Below are 17,806 nucleotides of genomic sequence, written 5' to 3' on the forward strand. Positions count from 1 at the left end.
ATGCACTTTTTAAGGACAAAACACGCGATGTTTATATGATCAAGTCAGAACGAACAATATTAGCATAATAGAGTACCAATCACATTGCATACTGCGTCAATATATATATATATAGGTGATGTATAATTTAATAGAGAAAAATGTAAATAAGAGGGCAATAATAATATTAATGTGTACCCCCTTCAATAATTTCGGCTGGAGAATATGAGCATAGGACAGTAATAGTGGATAAGCAGCACATGGGAAGAAAGAGAACGACACAAATTGATATTAAAAGAAACATGCATGGTTGCTCCCCAGGAAACCAAAACGCAACTCAACTTTGACACGCTTCAAAGTCAACCCCTCCATCACTTTCCAACCAAATCTATATATAATATATATATATATATATAAATTTATACATATTATTTATTATATATCATTGGAATTATCCACTCACCTATGCATCTATATCCATAAATATTTTTCAGCCCAAAAATAATAAAATAACATATGTTGAATGCACCTTCATGCTACAAGTTATGGGCTACGTCGCGTTATGGGAAAATGTATTTTAAAATAATTTTGACGTATTTAGTAATTATATATATATATATGTATGTATAAAAATAATTACAGATTTTGAAGTTCAATTTTGAATATTGATATATTTTTAATGGAGAATAAAATCAAGTTTTTAATGTTTATTAAAAGATGTAATTTTATACTGAGATTCAATAAAAAAATAATATAATATGATGTCATATTACCATCTTCATAAATATTACTTTGACACTCCTTCTACCTTTTGATAATTACATAAACACCACTTGAAAAATTATTTTAAAAGTTGACTTAGTCAATAGGGGCATTTTTAGATTTTAAATATTGTCAGGGGTAGTTTCTATAATTTTTTAAAAAGTACGAATAATTTATATAAAATGACAATAAACTAAAGGTGTAAATGTAATTATCCCTATTTTTTATTGAGATTTTCGGTTTTACAATTTTGGTATTTGTGTTGTGGTAGTAGTTAATTACAAAAGTTAGGTTGATGGAGCTGGTGGAGATTAATGCAAGACTTAACACTACATATATCTTTGTCCAATGACTAAGCTTTGGAAGGTGAGACATTACCAAACAAATAATGACATATTCATCTCCTTACAGTTCAATTGGTAACAACCAACCACTTTAATTTAAATAATTATCAATTTTTAATTTTGTTAATCAACTTGAAAATTATATGGATAACACTGAAAGAAATGTAATAATTTAATCATGATTAATTACCATAATTAAAATTAGAAATCATCGGAAATATCAATTAACTATGGCCGTGTGTAACGGCTACTAGACGTTGTTTTTGCACACAAAATTAAAATATTAGCCACAACTAAAAATCATAGCAAATATTTTGGCCATGCTACCATAACTAAAACCACAATGAATTTCGATTGTCCGTAGTATAAAAAAATTATTAGTTCTGTATGATCATCGTAGATAATATTGTTTCGTCATAATTTGTAAGTGTTAATCATTAATAAGCTATCTATGATTCTATAGTTATGTTTTAGTTTGGAGTGGTGATTGATTTAAATTTTTGTGTAAGAAAAAAAAGCAGAAAAAGAAAAAGAGAGAGACATATCCATCAATAAAGGTAGAATGTTCCATAGTTTAACTTCTCAACCACTGACACCAACATTTGATTTGATTAGCTGCCATTTACTTTTACTTCTCAAATGAAGAAACCATTAAGGTCCAGTTTGGTTGATCAATTTATTTTTCAATTTTTTCAATTATTTGAAGAATACGAATTATCAAAAATATTAATTTTTTAATTAGTCAAAAGTTCAAAATGGCGTTTGGGTCACATTTATGAGCTGATATTTTGAACCAGAAGGAAAAAGGTCAAAATTTGACATACAGTTGATATTTTTTAAGAGTTAAATACAATTTACGTTTTTATGATATACAAAATGATCAAAAAAATCTCATATGAAAAAAGAATTAACAAATTACCCTCATGTATTTTCAAAATGAAAGGTAATTTGCTAATTTTTTTTTTTATAGAAATTTTTTTATTCATTTTACATATCAAATGGAGGTAAATTGTATTTTTTCAAATTTCTGAACTTGACCAGAAGACGTGGTAGTAAAAGTTTTAGGGTTTTGTTTTGTATCAATTTATATTTGATATTTTAAAAATTGACTTTTTAATGCAGTCAATTATTTTAAGCTAGACCAAACTATAAATTGAATTAGAAAATTGACTTCTTTTATTTGAAGAAAACGGCCCTTCAATAATCATTTAAAAATTTGAACTTACATTTACACTCCTTCTGAAAATCTTTAGTTTACGCATGATTTTCTTTTGTTAGATTTAGCTGAAAAATATTGACGTCAGCAAAAATAATTACATAAATTTTCAATTTTGCTTCTCATTTAACCTCGTCATATATGAAAATGTTAAATGAGAGACAAAATTAAAAATTTATATAACTTTCTTATTAATATCAATATTTTTCTTTCAAACTGTAACAAAGGGAGTCAACTACGAATTTTCAGAAGAGGCGCATATATAATTTTAATTCTTTTTTGAAAAAAAAACATAATTTTATATTTTTAAAAAGAATTTAAGTATAACTAACCCATATTAATATTTTTAACAAAATTTGTACGATTTATAAGCTCTAATACCTCTTTTCACCCCAAAGCCATCTAAAATCGTAAAATCACAAAATCAAAACGAACAATACTGTCCGATCCCCTTCAAAATGAGGTCCCAAACACTCCCTTAATCTCCTTCAAACCCGTCACTAATATTACAGCTAGCGACTTATTCCACGCGGATCGAACTTAAGAAAAAGTCGCTTTTCTTCAGTCAAAGGTGTTGAAAATAAGCTGACGCCTGTCCTCTGTCCAGACGTGCAAGCCAAAGTCCAAACATTCGGCCAACTGCCTACGTCCACATGTCCATCGCATGTGACCAGCAAGCCGCGTGTCCGCCCATGAATGGATGTCGGCAAGTCACGTGCTGGGCCGCCTGATTTGTTAGCTGGTGAGGCAAGTGAGTTGCCCCTTAGTTGGATGCCACCAACAGGTGGAAATGGGGTATGAATTGTGAAACGTACTCCAACAATATTATTCGATTTAAGTTGAATATATTATTATTAAAAGTTATTTAAATTAAAAAATTATGTTTGAAATTACTTTGATAATTAATTTAATTGAGTTTAAATGAGTTTTAATTGAATTAAATATGAATCGAGTTCGAATTATTTGATATTTTTAAATATATTTATTATTTTTGAATTAATAGAATCGAATTCGAGTCAGGCTCGAAAGGTATTTGAATTTTTTTCTATACAAATTTATTTTATTAAATTCAACAAATTGAATTCAAATCAATTTATTTCATTTGATTATGGAGTAATACTTGATTTAACTTTTATCCCTATAAGAGTGTTTGTTGTCGTCATGATTTCTATACAGGGTATTTGATTAAATTTATTTAAATTATTTTATAAAATTTACATATTTTTAAGATGCTATATTTTATTTTGAAAATAAGTTGTTAAATGTTCGGATAAAATAAAATTATGAAGTTTATGAGATGTTAATAATATAATTTTATAATTAATATGTTTAAAATAAAAAAATAATTGTTAAAATTAATAAGTTAGGAACATCAAATCTTTTCGTAAAAGGGCTTATAAGTTCATCATCTCGTATTTGAATTTCATAAGTTCGATATCTAAGAATTTTATCGGACAAGTTCCAATATCTTATAAGCTCTTAAGTATTATAAGATATTTTAAAAATATATAAATTCATCCGAACGCCCTTTTGTTAGTACACATAAATAAGTTGATTTTTTTATTTATAATCTAACTAATGTGGTCATGATTAATCACGACAACATCATTAATTTTAGTGAAAATTGAAAGTATTTGAAAATAAAAATTAAATGCAGAAGTTTAAATGTTTGGGTAAAAAAATTAATTTGTACAATTTTACCAGTGAAATACAAAAGTAAATAGAAAAAATGAATTCTTTTTTAGTTTAAATGAGTGTAATTTAAGTAATTAAAAGTATAAACTGTAAATAAAAAAATATTTTTTTAACATATTTTCAACCAAAAAAAATAATAAGAACCAGCTGTTAAACTAAACTATTGCAAACATATATTCAATCCTGAGTTAATTCGTAGGCTATATTAATTACTTGCATAGTTAAGTTAATTGCTTTTAAGAATTTTATAAAATTTCTAATAAATCTGTGATAGGATTAAGAAATAAATTAAATTATTCGATACTAATTAAAATTGATAGATAAAAACTCATTGCAGATGAATTTGATTAATAATCACAGCAATCTCAAACATATATATGTTTCAAACTCGACAACAATTCAAATAAATTCCAACAAATACAGAAGATAAAGAAGGCAGACATCGAGGGAGGAACCACTTCACAATAAATAAATAAATAAATTCTAAAATTAAATATTTGAATTCAAAAATTGATTCAACAAATTGATAGTTCAAATCAACGAGTACGTCCAAACAAGACGAGAAAATAAAAATAACTCAACAAATGATACACTTAAGGTCTTTTTTATTGAACCATAATTTATAATTCCTCCAACCAAATACAATATTATATTATCACATACAATATTACACATATAATACGTCGAATCAAACACTATATAATGAATGACGGAATTAGTTATTCAATTTCTTATCCCACCCAATTTCATTTGGGATAATTACACTCTCCTCCTCTTAAGTTTGGTGTAATTACAGATTGACTCCCGGTAGTTTGGAAAATTATATCTAGCACCACTGAGTTTGCTTCCGTCTAACAAATAAGTTCTCCCGTTAGTCAAAATTCATTAAATTTGTACAAAAAAATTGAATAAAAATTGATATTTACCCTCGATTGACTGATTACTGACTTTTTGCAGGTCAATAATTTTTTTAAGACTAAACTACCCTTTTGACGGTGAAAATATACTTTTTCAAATACATTAATATGTGAAGACGTATGATGGTAATTTAATTATAAAAGGATTTATTTGACCTGCAATAAGTTAGTAATAAGTCAATCAGGGATTAACATAGATTTATTCTAACTTTTTTTTTTTTATTAATATCAGCAAATTCGATGAATTTTGACTAATTGAGAAACTTATTTGTTAGACGGAAACAAACCTCAAGAATGTTGGATGTAATTTTTCAAACCACTGATGTTCTACATATAATTATACTAAATGTTTTTTAAAAAAAAAATGTAGTTTCACATGTCATTATGTATAATTCTATCACAGGAACGTTAATGCAGATGGCATTGAATATAACATGTATTGCAGACTTAGGGGAGACATGGAGGAGGACAGGTGGAGAGGGAATTTAGAAGCGGTAAACGCGGAGAGAGAGTGGAGTCCAAGTCCAACAGCAAAGAAAGTTTTCGCCCGCCAACTTTTGAAGTTTGAACTCAATTGTTTGGTCTATACTTATCCGAAACTAACGGAAACTTTCCTAATCCTACCTCTATCTCCTTGTCACTTATCATTCCATGTTCCCACCACTTAGCAGTAGGAAATCACCCTCCTGCCTTTCTTTCATGTTTTCCTACCTGATCTATAAAAATAAATATACATTCAGATTGTCTCGTAAATCTTTTCGAATAAAAAATATAATAATTTAAATTTTGTTGTTAAATCAATCCCTATGTATTGAATTTCTGTTGTTATAACGTTTTCAAAATACACTCATCTCTTATTTTTCTTATTAAATCTAGGTAAAATTGTGAAAGTAGTCCCACAGTTTAGGATAATTTCATACTTAACCCCATATTTGAAATTTTAAAATTAACCCTATATTTCGTTAAAAGTTGCAAAAAGAATCCAAAAACATTGCCAAAAATTAAAGAACCCCCCACCTAATTGTGAGGATTTTTTTTCAGATTTTTTTTGCAATTTTTAATGTAATATAAATTTAATTTAAATAGCCTTACACCGTGGGACTAATTAATTTTATAATTTTGCCGCAAATCTACATCTCGTTTTTTTTTAATATCTAAACACACCTAAATAATACAATTGTTCGTCTCTCCATATAAAAAGACAACATATATATATATATATATAGAGAGAGAGAGAGAGAGAGAGAGAGAGAGAGAGTTATTCGCATTTTGATTTTCGATTAATTACAATTCGAGACAAACAAAAATTAAATGATAAAACAGAAGCATAAAATTAACAAAATGAACAAAGGTGGATTGCAAGAGATGTTTGGGAAGAGACTTTCACTAAAGTTAGATCTCAGTCGTTCTGACCATCATGTTTTTGTCTTAACAATTACAAGGGGAATTGTTGGGCGAAGTTATAGGAGAATTATTCCTTGTGTGCAGACCAAAACTTAATCCAAAACAACAAACCAAAGGAATACGATTCTCAAACAAAAAACAACACTACAAGAATTTGGCTATGTACGTACGTACGTTATATTGTCTTAATTAGCAACAACAACACTTAGGACGAAAATCTTAGCGTAAACATTAAACTGGAGCAACTTTGTCTCAACCTCCACCTCTCCAATTAACAAACTTTAGGCATAATCCACTTCAGAATTAGTATATTCTGCCAATTAATCCCTATATTCGAGCCACAATGATGTTTGTTTTTTTGTCTATCTTGCGACAATGCAATTTATCTCATGTGATACTGTAAACGAGCAAATTATCCTCCTATCAAGAGAAAAATATTAGCAATTTATCATCTTGTATTTTTTAAAATAAAACAATTTACCTTCTTAGACAAAGAAGCAAGTTGGTTCATTTTAAAAAAATAAAGGAAGGTAAATTGCTTTTATTGTTTTTTGTTTTCTCGTAGAAAATAATTTGCTCATTTTTAATATCACGTGGGGTTGTTTGCATTTTTTCCTCTTTTCTCGTCATGTACGCCACATCAAACTTTTGTGAATAATTGAAAAAAAGCATGGGATAAATCAAATTTAAGGATTGTACCATGTTTGAAAGCTTGGAAAAAGAAAATTATTTCCATTGGGAAAGGATTTTTGTGAATTGGTTATGTTGTTTTAATTTTATTCAATTTAAAATTTGGTCAAATTTGAATCGATTGTATATTTTTACATGTATCTAGAGATCATCATTTTATTTAATGATTAATAATCGAAGAACACTTGATAAGTGTGTGTAATTCAAATTTTCATTATATATTTTTTTAATTTCATAAAATGAAAAAGAAGTAAATGAATAAATGATTAATTAAAGCAATGGCTATTTATGGAAGAAATAAATGAAGGGTATTTTAATCCATCCACATTTATAAAAAGTAGTTTTTTTAAGTTCTTGCGCCTTAGTACATATTTTGACCCACATGGACATCATACATTTATGTTGAGAGCGTCTGCAAAAGTTTCTATTTCGGTAATTAGTTGCAGTGAAAGTTGAAAACATCTGAAAAAAAAAAAAAAAAAAGCCTACAAAAAATTGTGATACTATGCTTGCAAAGCTTGGGAAAATATCATTCTTTATCTTGTAACTTAGGTCTTATTTGTTTTTAGTCCCAATGATTAGGGGACTCTCATTTTAAAGACAATAAGTTATGTTTTTTTCTCACTTCTTGTCTTGCTGTTAATATTTGATAGAAACGGCCACGTTGTCGTTTTAGAGGAAAATTTTGACATGTGAGAGACACATGCTATAAAATGGCCACGTTATCACTTTCTTCACATTTGTGTGATTGGTGTGTCTTCCCACACAAAAAACCCACACCTACTTGCAATATCGTCATAACATCTGAAAAAAAAAAAAAAAAGCCTACAAAAAATTGTGATACTATGCTTGCAAAGCTTGGGAAAATATCATTCTTTATCTTGTAACTTAGGTCTTATTTGTTTTTAGTCCCAATGATTAGGGGACTCTCATTTTAAAGACAATAAGTTATGTTTTTTTCTCACTTCTTGTCTTGCTGTTAATATTTGATAGAAACGGCCACGTTGTCGTTTTAGAGGAAAATTTTGACATGTGAGAGACACATGCTATAAAATGGCCACGTTATCACTTTCTTCACATTTGTGTGATTGGTGTGTCTTCCCACACAAAAAACCCACACCTACTTGCAATATCGTCATAATCGTAGATTCTTGTTCCTTGATTTGAGCTCGTTTATGAGGTTCTCGTACATGCTTAGTTACCACAATAACATATAATAATCGATTTTACAACAGTTGAATCACTTGTTGAAGCCATTTTTCAACTTGAGAAGCTTAATTTACTCGAGTTTGGTAGAACTTAAAGGGTGGAAGCCCTAATTTTATTATTTTCCTCTCTTTTGCCAAAACCTACAATTAATCTCTCAAAAAATAAAGTATGTGCGTCTCATATGCCATCAATCCCAAGCACGCCAACATAACGAGTATGTACGGTTTTCGTTGAATATTTAACGGTGGACAAAAAATGATAAAAAGATATAAGTTATTATTCTTAAAGCAAGAAACCCACAATTATTTATATCGAAAGTGAATAAGAATTAAATTATGAGACGAAAAAATAATTTTTTTTTCCCAAATCTTAGGCTTAAAACATTCTGGTGATGTAAAATAATGGTTGGATAACTCAAATACTTCAAATAGCTCCTTTTAAGCAATAATTTGATAAATAATTATTCTGTATTTTTTCAAATACCTATTGAGATCAATTGGATTAGACTAAGGCTATATTTGATCGATGTATTTTGATTTGAGAAAAATATTTAAAAAAAGAATTTTAAATAATTCTATATTAAAAAAAATTAAAATTTATCATATTCAACAAAATATAATTTAAAATCGAAGTCCAATAGGATTTCAAATTGTTTGAATTTAAAATATAACCCAGATAAATTCAAAAAAATTATTATTAAAACTTTCAAATCTCTCAATCCAAATATAGCATTAAAATACACAGCTAAAACGAAAAAAGTGCAAACAAATTACCCCTCTAATAAAAAAAAAAAAGTAAAATACCTCCCTATATCACTACAAAATGTAACATTTAACTATAGCTAATTGACATAGTTAAAAATAAAATAATTATAGCATATAATCTTTGATCCAGCCATGCAACGATTGTCGGTCGTGGTATCTGCGAGGGTGGTTAAAACATTGCCATAGGTAAAAATCATGACAAATATTTTTTCCATGGCTTTTAGCCATGACAAATAACTTTTTCTTGGTGTAAAACATATGTTTTTATATCGTATTATTTAATGTGGTCAATAAAAATTATTTACTATGATTTTTAGTCCATAGCTATTAAAATTGTATCCAATAGTCATTTTTGTTTCTAGTGTATATTTTTTAAAATGAAATAATTTACTCATTAAACATGAAGATAAATTGCTCTATTTTAAAAACTACAGTAATATAAATTAATATTTTTTAATAAAAAAATAATTTACTCATTTATAATATCATAATAAATAAATTACATCAAAGCCGAGACAAAAAGGCAAAAGGGATAAGATAAGCAGAAATTCTGGAAGATAACTGCAAGTGCTCCAGTTCCAAAAACATGGCCTCATCTAACAGTTGGCTGCGGCAGTCGTTTTCTCAAACAACACCCCAACATATTCGCTGCTGTTAATTAAGGTTTTGATCATTAAAATGGCAAAACCGTAGTTTCCGCCGATATTCAAGGCCATAGATGTAATTAGAATTTGAACAAGAGGAAATTTTAACTCAGGTATATGACAAACGTAATATATTTATTGTGTAATTGATACAGAATTTAAGAAAAATAATACTTATTATGTATTAATTTAATTCTATCAAATCCGATCCGAGTAAAAATACATGAATATTGTGCAGCAAAGGTTCAAATCAACTTAGAGCAATAAGGAAGCATCCTAGGATACAGCCATGCAGTGGAATAATCTATAGAGAGACAACCTCCTAATTTTCTTCGTCAACCTTGTGGAATTGAACTTGCTTCTTGTTGTGTTTGTGGTAGTGATCTTGTTTTATCATGCCAATTGGTATACATATCATGCATCATCTCATTCAACATGTCTAGAAACTTTATTTTTTCTTTATTATTATTATTATATCATAAAAAATAATAAAATATCTGTCGTTTCTTTTTTATATAATCCGTTCCAGTATTCAATTCTAGTATTAGTAATTGTTGGACAAGTTAGATCAAGTTGGCGAAATTGAAGTTTCGTGTTTATGGGATCTTTTTGTACGCTTGCTTTCTGAAACCATCCCAAAATAATTCGAACTGCATGAAGTTATAACCTTTCTAAGATTTATTACTGTATATGTCTGCAATTTCATAAAACGTCTTAAAGTATTCGGTAAAATCGGAGAAAAAGATACAATATTAGCAATTTTCATAAATCCGTCTCTAAAATTTTTAAGACGTCTCCATTAGATTGAATTATATTTTTGGATTAATTTCAATTATAATTATTTTTTAATTTTGACCCTCATTTAATATTTCTGGCTGTTTTATTGTACTTATAAATGGATAAACATAATATATGTATATATATGTGGAGTAAGGTTAATATTATTAAAAAAAAAATTATATAAGTACAAAAATATTATATGAAAATATTAAATGAGAGGCAAAATTAAAAATATATGTATTTTTTTTTATTTCAGTATTTTGCGTCTAAACTCTAACAAAAGGGATCAGGTGTAAGCAGTAAATTTGCGGAGGGAGTGTAAGTGTAATTTTAGAATTATTTGGAGAGAAATATAATTTTATATTTTTAAAAGAGGTCTAAGTATAATGAACCCTATGCTTTTTTTTTTTACCAAATTAACAATAATAAAATTCCATAAATTTTCAAATCTTATTTCTACATAAATAGCATACTTTTAAAGTAAGATAAAAATATTCCATACACGAAAAATATTTTATTCACAAAATATAGAAACTTATAGAACATTTCGGATAATTTAGATCTTTTCCTACTTCCTATCTTTATTTTTACTAATATAAAAATAAAATAATAACCCCACCACTTTCACCAATTATTTACCAATTTTATACAAAAATAATAATTTAATCCCACGCTAAAGTAATCTTAAATAGTACTAGCATTTATCTTCCGGAAAATATTTATTCGAGTTAAATTTTTTTGAATTAAATTAAATATAAATTGAGTATATAATACTTGTTATATAATTGATCATTTTTATTAAATTACATACAAATAAATTAAATATATTATACTTATCGTTTAATTTGTTAGGTTTAATTGAGCCATGTGGAAACTAGAATTTTTTGGATCCTAAACCTACAACCCAACACGTGGCGCGAGTCAATTGAGAGGAAACCAAACACCAGTCAGCACCGAACGCAGTAGTTGATTTCCCCCTGGGGCAGACTTAATTGAAATACGAAAAATAAAGACACTGCTCCAAATTCCAAGCAAAGGACACTTTCGTCAATTATTAAATACTCGAACCTACTGCGTTAGGTATATCCGTATATGGATAAGATTTCCGTTCTTTTTTTTCCTTAAAAAAAAAAAAGAAAATAATTAATAGTAATTCTCAGAGCCGCGGCTTCGCTTCCACACGCCTTTCCCCTGTTCTTGTCCCCCATCCACCACTCTGCTCTATATATACCTTTTCCCTCTTCATCATTTCTTCTCAAACCCCTCTGAGAATTCAGAAATCCCATAATTTGATCTTCAGTTCTATGAAAAATGGTGGATCTGGACTGGAAAACCAAGATGGTCTCCTCTGAGATACCCAACAAGTCGCCGAGGATAGCGAATAAGCTTCATATTTCTATTCCGCCGCCCAAGATTCGCCTTGCTGAGCTCTCTGCGGCGTCGGATTCCGCCTGTTCCGCCTACGAGCACTATCTCCGTCTCCCTGAGCTGAAGAAGCTATGGTCCGCATCGGAGTTTCCATCCTGGAAGAGCGAAGAGGTTCTCAGACCGGCTTTCGTGGGCCTTGAGATTACCTTCCGGTTTATCTCGACTGTGTTGTCTGACCCGAGGCCGTACGCCAACCGCCGCGAGTGGAGGCGGAGGGTGGAGGCTCTGGCGACGAGTGAGATTGAGATTATAGCGCAGTTGTGTGAGGAGGATGAGGAGGACCCGGAGACGCGGGGTACGATCCCGATCGTTGATCTGACGTCGGCCGGTGGTGTTTTGGCCAGGGAGAACAGCTCGGCGGAGGTCTGGAAGATGTCGGACGATACCGTGGTGGTGAGCCAGGTCAGCGAGGAGAGCCTGTTGCCGCGGCTTGCCACGTGGCAGAAGTTCGAAGGTGTTGCGAGGAAGATCCAGTACTCCATCGAGTGTCAGATGCAGGGGTGTCCGTACACATTAGGCTTGGGAGAGCCGAACCTGAGCGGCAAGCCGAGCTTGAACTACGACCGCATCTGCAAGCCGGCAGAGCTCCACGCCCTGAAGAAATGCCCGAACGACGACGTCGGCTCCAAGAACTTCGAGAACCGAACGCTGTACTCCACGCACCAGATACTGGAGTCGTGGGTCCGCGTTGGCAAGGAGCTTCTGGCGAGAATTTGCGACGAAATCGACGGCCGTCGCTACGAGAGAGCGGCCGGCCATTGTTGGATACTCGAGAAAGTGTGGACGATCATCAACCAGATAGAAGAATTGCATCTTCTGATGGATCCTGACGATTTCTTGCGGCTGAAGAATCAGCTGATGATCAGAGCGAGTTCCGAGTCGGAACTCTTCTGTTTCAGGTCACGGGAGCTCGTCGACATCACCAAGTCGTCCAAGGATTTGAAGCACAAGGTGCCGGCGGTTCTTGAAGTGGAGGTCGACCCCACCGGAGGGCCCAGGATACAGGACGCCGCCATGGAACTGTACAGGAGGAAGGAAGAGTCCTCGAAAATCCACCTGCTGCAGGCGATGCAGGCGGTGGAGGCGGCAGTGAAGAGGTTTTACTTCTGTTACAAGCAGCTGCTGGCGGTGGTGATGGGGAGCTTGGAGGCGAAGGGGAACGTCGAGTCAGGGGATTTGCTGAGTCAAATTTTCCTTGAGCCCACGTATTTTCCTAGCTTGGACGCGGCGAAGACGTTTCTTGGGGAGCGGTGGAGCCATGACAGTGGAAGATATAGCCCGGAGAGGAGGCGGAGGAATGGGGATATGTGAAGAAGGCGGGACGGCCGGCGGCCGCTTGCGGTGGCGGGTTGAATCAGTTGACTCGTCCTGTTGAGATATATATGTACGTAGGTATACTAAATACGTAGTCTATTGTAAGGAATTAGCAAATTAATTGATTTTTTTTTTTTTTTTGAGATCAACGTTTAGTTACACGATTTTTCTTGTTTGCTTCCCTAATATTATTACATATTTTTTTGTAAAATTTTGGCCTCAAAACATTGAATTCTTACACTCACCTATGAACACGCGACACCATAAATATAGAACTATCTCAATGTTTTTATTCACATTTCATTTCATCTTTTATTACTATTAACACGTACATGGCATCTCTACCAGAAATATATTTATTTTATAAATATAACGTGTATATATTATTAAAACAAAAAATTAAAAGAAATTAGAATAAAAAACCGATTGTGTGTGGGTAATTAGCATCTTTTATTGTGGATTTGTCACATTTTATTCTATATTTGTAATGAATCGAGTTTATTGGTACTCCACATTTTGGTATTTGAATTTTATTATTAATATCATTTTGAATATATATTTTTCATTTTCTTTTTGTTATTTTTCTTGAGTTACTTGTAATTTTAGTCCTAGACTATAGCGTGTTTTGTAAAATCAGTCTCATATTTTTTATATTTGTCAATTTTAATCCTATAATGTAGCAATGATATCCAAAATTTTTCTCACCATTAATTTTTTTATCAAGTAGCCAAGTGTTGCACATATGGCTATTAAGGACTCCAACTCATCGGATATTACTTCTATCATTAAATTGTAATTTAGTTATAATGTATTTTGCGATATTGGTCATATACGTACCAAAATAGTTAAGTCGTATCATAGTTTAATAAATACGTGCAAAAAGGATCACAATGTTAAATTTTGGATGAAAAAACTTCGTTCAAGTTGGAGAAAACTTTTCGACAAAAAAATTCCGAAGGGAAGATGATTTTGTGTTTTTTTTTTTTAAATTTTCTTTTATTTAGAGACACAGACCCATATGTGCCATGAGAAAAAATGATCCCTGAATTATTGTGTAGAACAAATTGTATGGAAAAGAAATTCCATTTTTGAATAAAAATTTCGAAATTGCATAAATACGAAGAATTGAAGGAAGAATATTTAGTTTGTATTGTTGATAATTTCATGGTTTCGACTACTTTGAAGTTGTTGCTTTAATGACATAAAAGGATCATTCACAACTCTAAATTCAGACATGATTGATGATATTAGTGTCGTGCCTTAGGAAGAAAACAAAAAAGTGCATTTAAATTACTTTTTCTTTTTGCTATTTTGTAAATTATGGGTTAATGTATGAGAACTACATTTTTATATTATGGGATATTAATTAATGTACTATTTTGAGTTATGAGATTATTTTGGCTATTTTAAAAAATAAGGGATTAATTTTTCGGTACTGTACTGTACTGTGGGACTAAAATTGCTATTTAATAATTAAAAAAAAATACTAAACTAACTGAATTTGATGGATTTCATCGAAAATTTAAAGGTGATATGATTTTTGCACACTAGCATTAAATAATGATGGAACTAAAATTACCTGTTATAGAAAGCATGTGAGTAATGTATTATAGGACTAAATTTGCAACTAACTCTTTTTTGATTTAATTAATAATCATTTTACTCATGTACATTAAAATAAAAAATAAAAATAAATCCAAGAAACATTTGCATATATTTCAGTTAATATATTTTGTCTTTATTTGAACCATTTTTTTCTTTTTTTCATATTTAATTATTATACTTGACAATAAATTTTTCATAGTGAAACTTGGGTACGTATCAATTGAGTCATTTAATTTGAAATTACATCAATATCAAAATAACTTAATGACAACTTTGGTATCAGAAGAAATTTTACCCTATTTTAAAAATATAGAAAACTTAAGTTCTGTAGAAATAATATTTAATTATTTTCTAAGTTTCTACCATTAATTTAAGGGAGAAAATGTTTATGTTATATGTATAAATTATTTGATTTTATTAATATACAATTTAAGGAAGTAAATGAAATTAAATACTAATTTTCAATAGTAACAATACATACAAAATACCAATTTTAAGAAAAAAAATTAGTATTTTTGTGTTTTTTTTAAAAATATTTTCTTTATATATGGAAAGTGCTCAGTACCATATATGCAGATATTACTCAAAAATATTTTGTTCAAGCACTTATTGTTGAATTAAAATACAAAAAATACAAATATATAGCAAGAGTTACAATTAAATCTAATGATACTCGACATATATATAGCAAGAGACGGATGCATTTAGGAGCTTTTGGATAGGTGGAAGTTGAAAATATATTACTTTAATTATGTGGGGTGAAATTTCAAATGAATATAATTTTGACTCGAAAAGAATTACAAGACAATCTATTTATTGTTTCGATTGTTTCTACAAGTAACACCCCCCTCCCATTGTTGTAAGAGGCCACCATTCGTCAAGATATTCAATCACTTCGACTATTGTTTGGATTATATTTTAAATTTCCAATTGATTTTAGTTATTTTTTATATAATTGTAGTTCGTGACTCATATTTTACCATATAATTTTTAGGATGTTTGAGTATTTTTTAACAAATTTTATAAATTTTTGAGGTAGTTTAAATTTTAGCTCGTTTTAGACACGTTTTACTTAAATTAGGACCTTTTCTGTGAGGTACCTGCAATCTCTCTTAATTATAAGAATGCATTGAATGGTCATTTAATAAAATGATCATTAGATTAATTTTTTGATTTTGGAAATCAAGGTAAAATGAAATTTTACTACAATTTTGCTTACAAATATAAAATATTTTTAGAAGGGATTTAAGTATAACTTTTAAAGTTTTTTAAAAGAAAAATTATAATTGATGTGTTCAAAAACGTATAGGTCCAATACATATGGACAATCTTTCGAGACTTGGGCCAAAGCAAATGCAAATTTTGAAGGGGGGACCTGCAAACAAGGTGTTAGCATTCCGACGTCCAAGTTAAATTGTATTTGAGATTGAATAAAGTAAAAAAATAAATAAATGTAATTGAAATCGAGATATGGTGAATAAAGTCGGTAAAAAGTTCAAAAACAAGTGATAATGTGCTTGTAGAGTACTTAGAGAATGTTTAAAGAGAGAGAGAGAGATGATTTAGAGAGTAAGAGAAGTGTGAGGGACGTGAGGGAGACGTTTAGAGAGTGAGAAATGTGTCAAGAAGGTCCCGGAAAGTGCCCTCAATATAGAAGAGTAAACCTGTATTTATAGGGGGTGTCCTCTTCCAATAAGGCTATGCACGTTTCCTCAATTTGCGAGAAAAATAGATGAAGGCCGTTTTGATAAGTCATAATTTGTTCTTATCTTTTGTTAGGCATGCTTTTGAATCTTTATCTCCAAGTTGGGGGACTCTTCATCAGTGAGGATTCCTAATCGCTATGGAGTCTAAGTTGCCAAGGAATCTAGGGCTTTGGAGAGATCTCCTTGATCCAATATGGATGCTGACCTCGGGATTGATGAGCTCCACGTGGGAGAGTGGCTGCCACATATGTGGGATTTTTGGAGCAAATATTTTGTTGAACTGTGATCATGGTCCGAGTAAGGGGATGCTTTCAGCTTCTTACCTTTGCCAATATGTTTTATGGGGGCACTCGCCAGGGTCGTCTACTGCATCTTTTTGGATCTTTTAGGATGTTACGGGCCTCTTATAATATTGAATTTTTGCATGCAATATCACGCTACATGAAATATCGACCCAAATAATGAATAATGAATAATGAATCAAGGAATTAGTTATTATTCCATTTGTCCGAAGTCTGCCACAAAGAAGCTCATTCCCAACTTGTCCCACCCATTGCATCATATCTAATTTCATTGTCCTAACCAAACATGCCCCCAAGATGTGCTTTTACTACCTAAATTGATACGTAGTCATCTTGATTTTTGTATGATAAAAATTAATACTTTTCAAATGGTTTATTTTCTTGAACAAGTTATAATTTACTCATTGTGAACATAGAAGTTCTCTTGTACCTAATTTATTCATATTATATATATATATATATATTAGCAATTTGAAGCGCAATAAAATTTTTATTTGTATTAATTAGCTGAATAAAAAAAGAAAAGAAAAGAAAATTAATAACTTATTTATATTAATACAATAAATTAACTTTAAACGTGTATGAATATTACTTTAAGAGATATCCAACTAGCTCTTCCTAAATCAGGGGTACCGATTTGATAAATTAGCTACTAACCACGTTTTTTGTTTCTTGGATTGACTGGGGAATGTTGGTTTAGACGGTCATAAATCTTTAAAAATAAGTCCAAATTAGGTATGGATACTTTCGTTTGTTAGCTAACTTCTAGCGATTTCCGCTTATATGCAGTTTATTTATTCTAACTAACCCACGCATTTCGCTCTATACCTCTCTATAATAGATCGTGTTGCAGTTGAAAATGTAAAAATACGTATTTTATGTTACATTTTTTAAACACCACATGCTCATTTTAGCTTCCATCTTTACACCCCCAAGCATTTCATATTACTTATTTAATCATTATCTCACGTTTCACCAATTTTTTCTTTATATTTCTCTATTGACATAAGTATCGGAGTGTTAATTTTTTGCAAGTTAGTTCCCCCT

The 17,806-nt window shown here is 30.5% G+C and overlaps 1 protein-coding gene across 1 annotated transcript; it reads left to right on the forward strand.

The window, feature by feature from the left end:
* Window positions 11,641-13,357, forward strand: LOC105160900 (nematode resistance protein-like HSPRO2). Its single transcript, XM_011078418.2, has one exon. The coding sequence runs from the start codon at window positions 11,716-11,718 to the stop codon at window positions 13,141-13,143; it is 1,428 nt and encodes a 475-aa protein (XP_011076720.1). The 5' UTR covers window positions 11,641-11,715; the 3' UTR covers window positions 13,144-13,357.

Source organism: Sesamum indicum, linkage group LG4 (assembly GCF_000512975.1).
Source record: "Sesamum indicum cultivar Zhongzhi No. 13 linkage group LG4, S_indicum_v1.0, whole genome shotgun sequence".
Classification (NCBI taxonomy): domain Eukaryota; kingdom Viridiplantae; phylum Streptophyta; class Magnoliopsida; order Lamiales; family Pedaliaceae; genus Sesamum; species Sesamum indicum.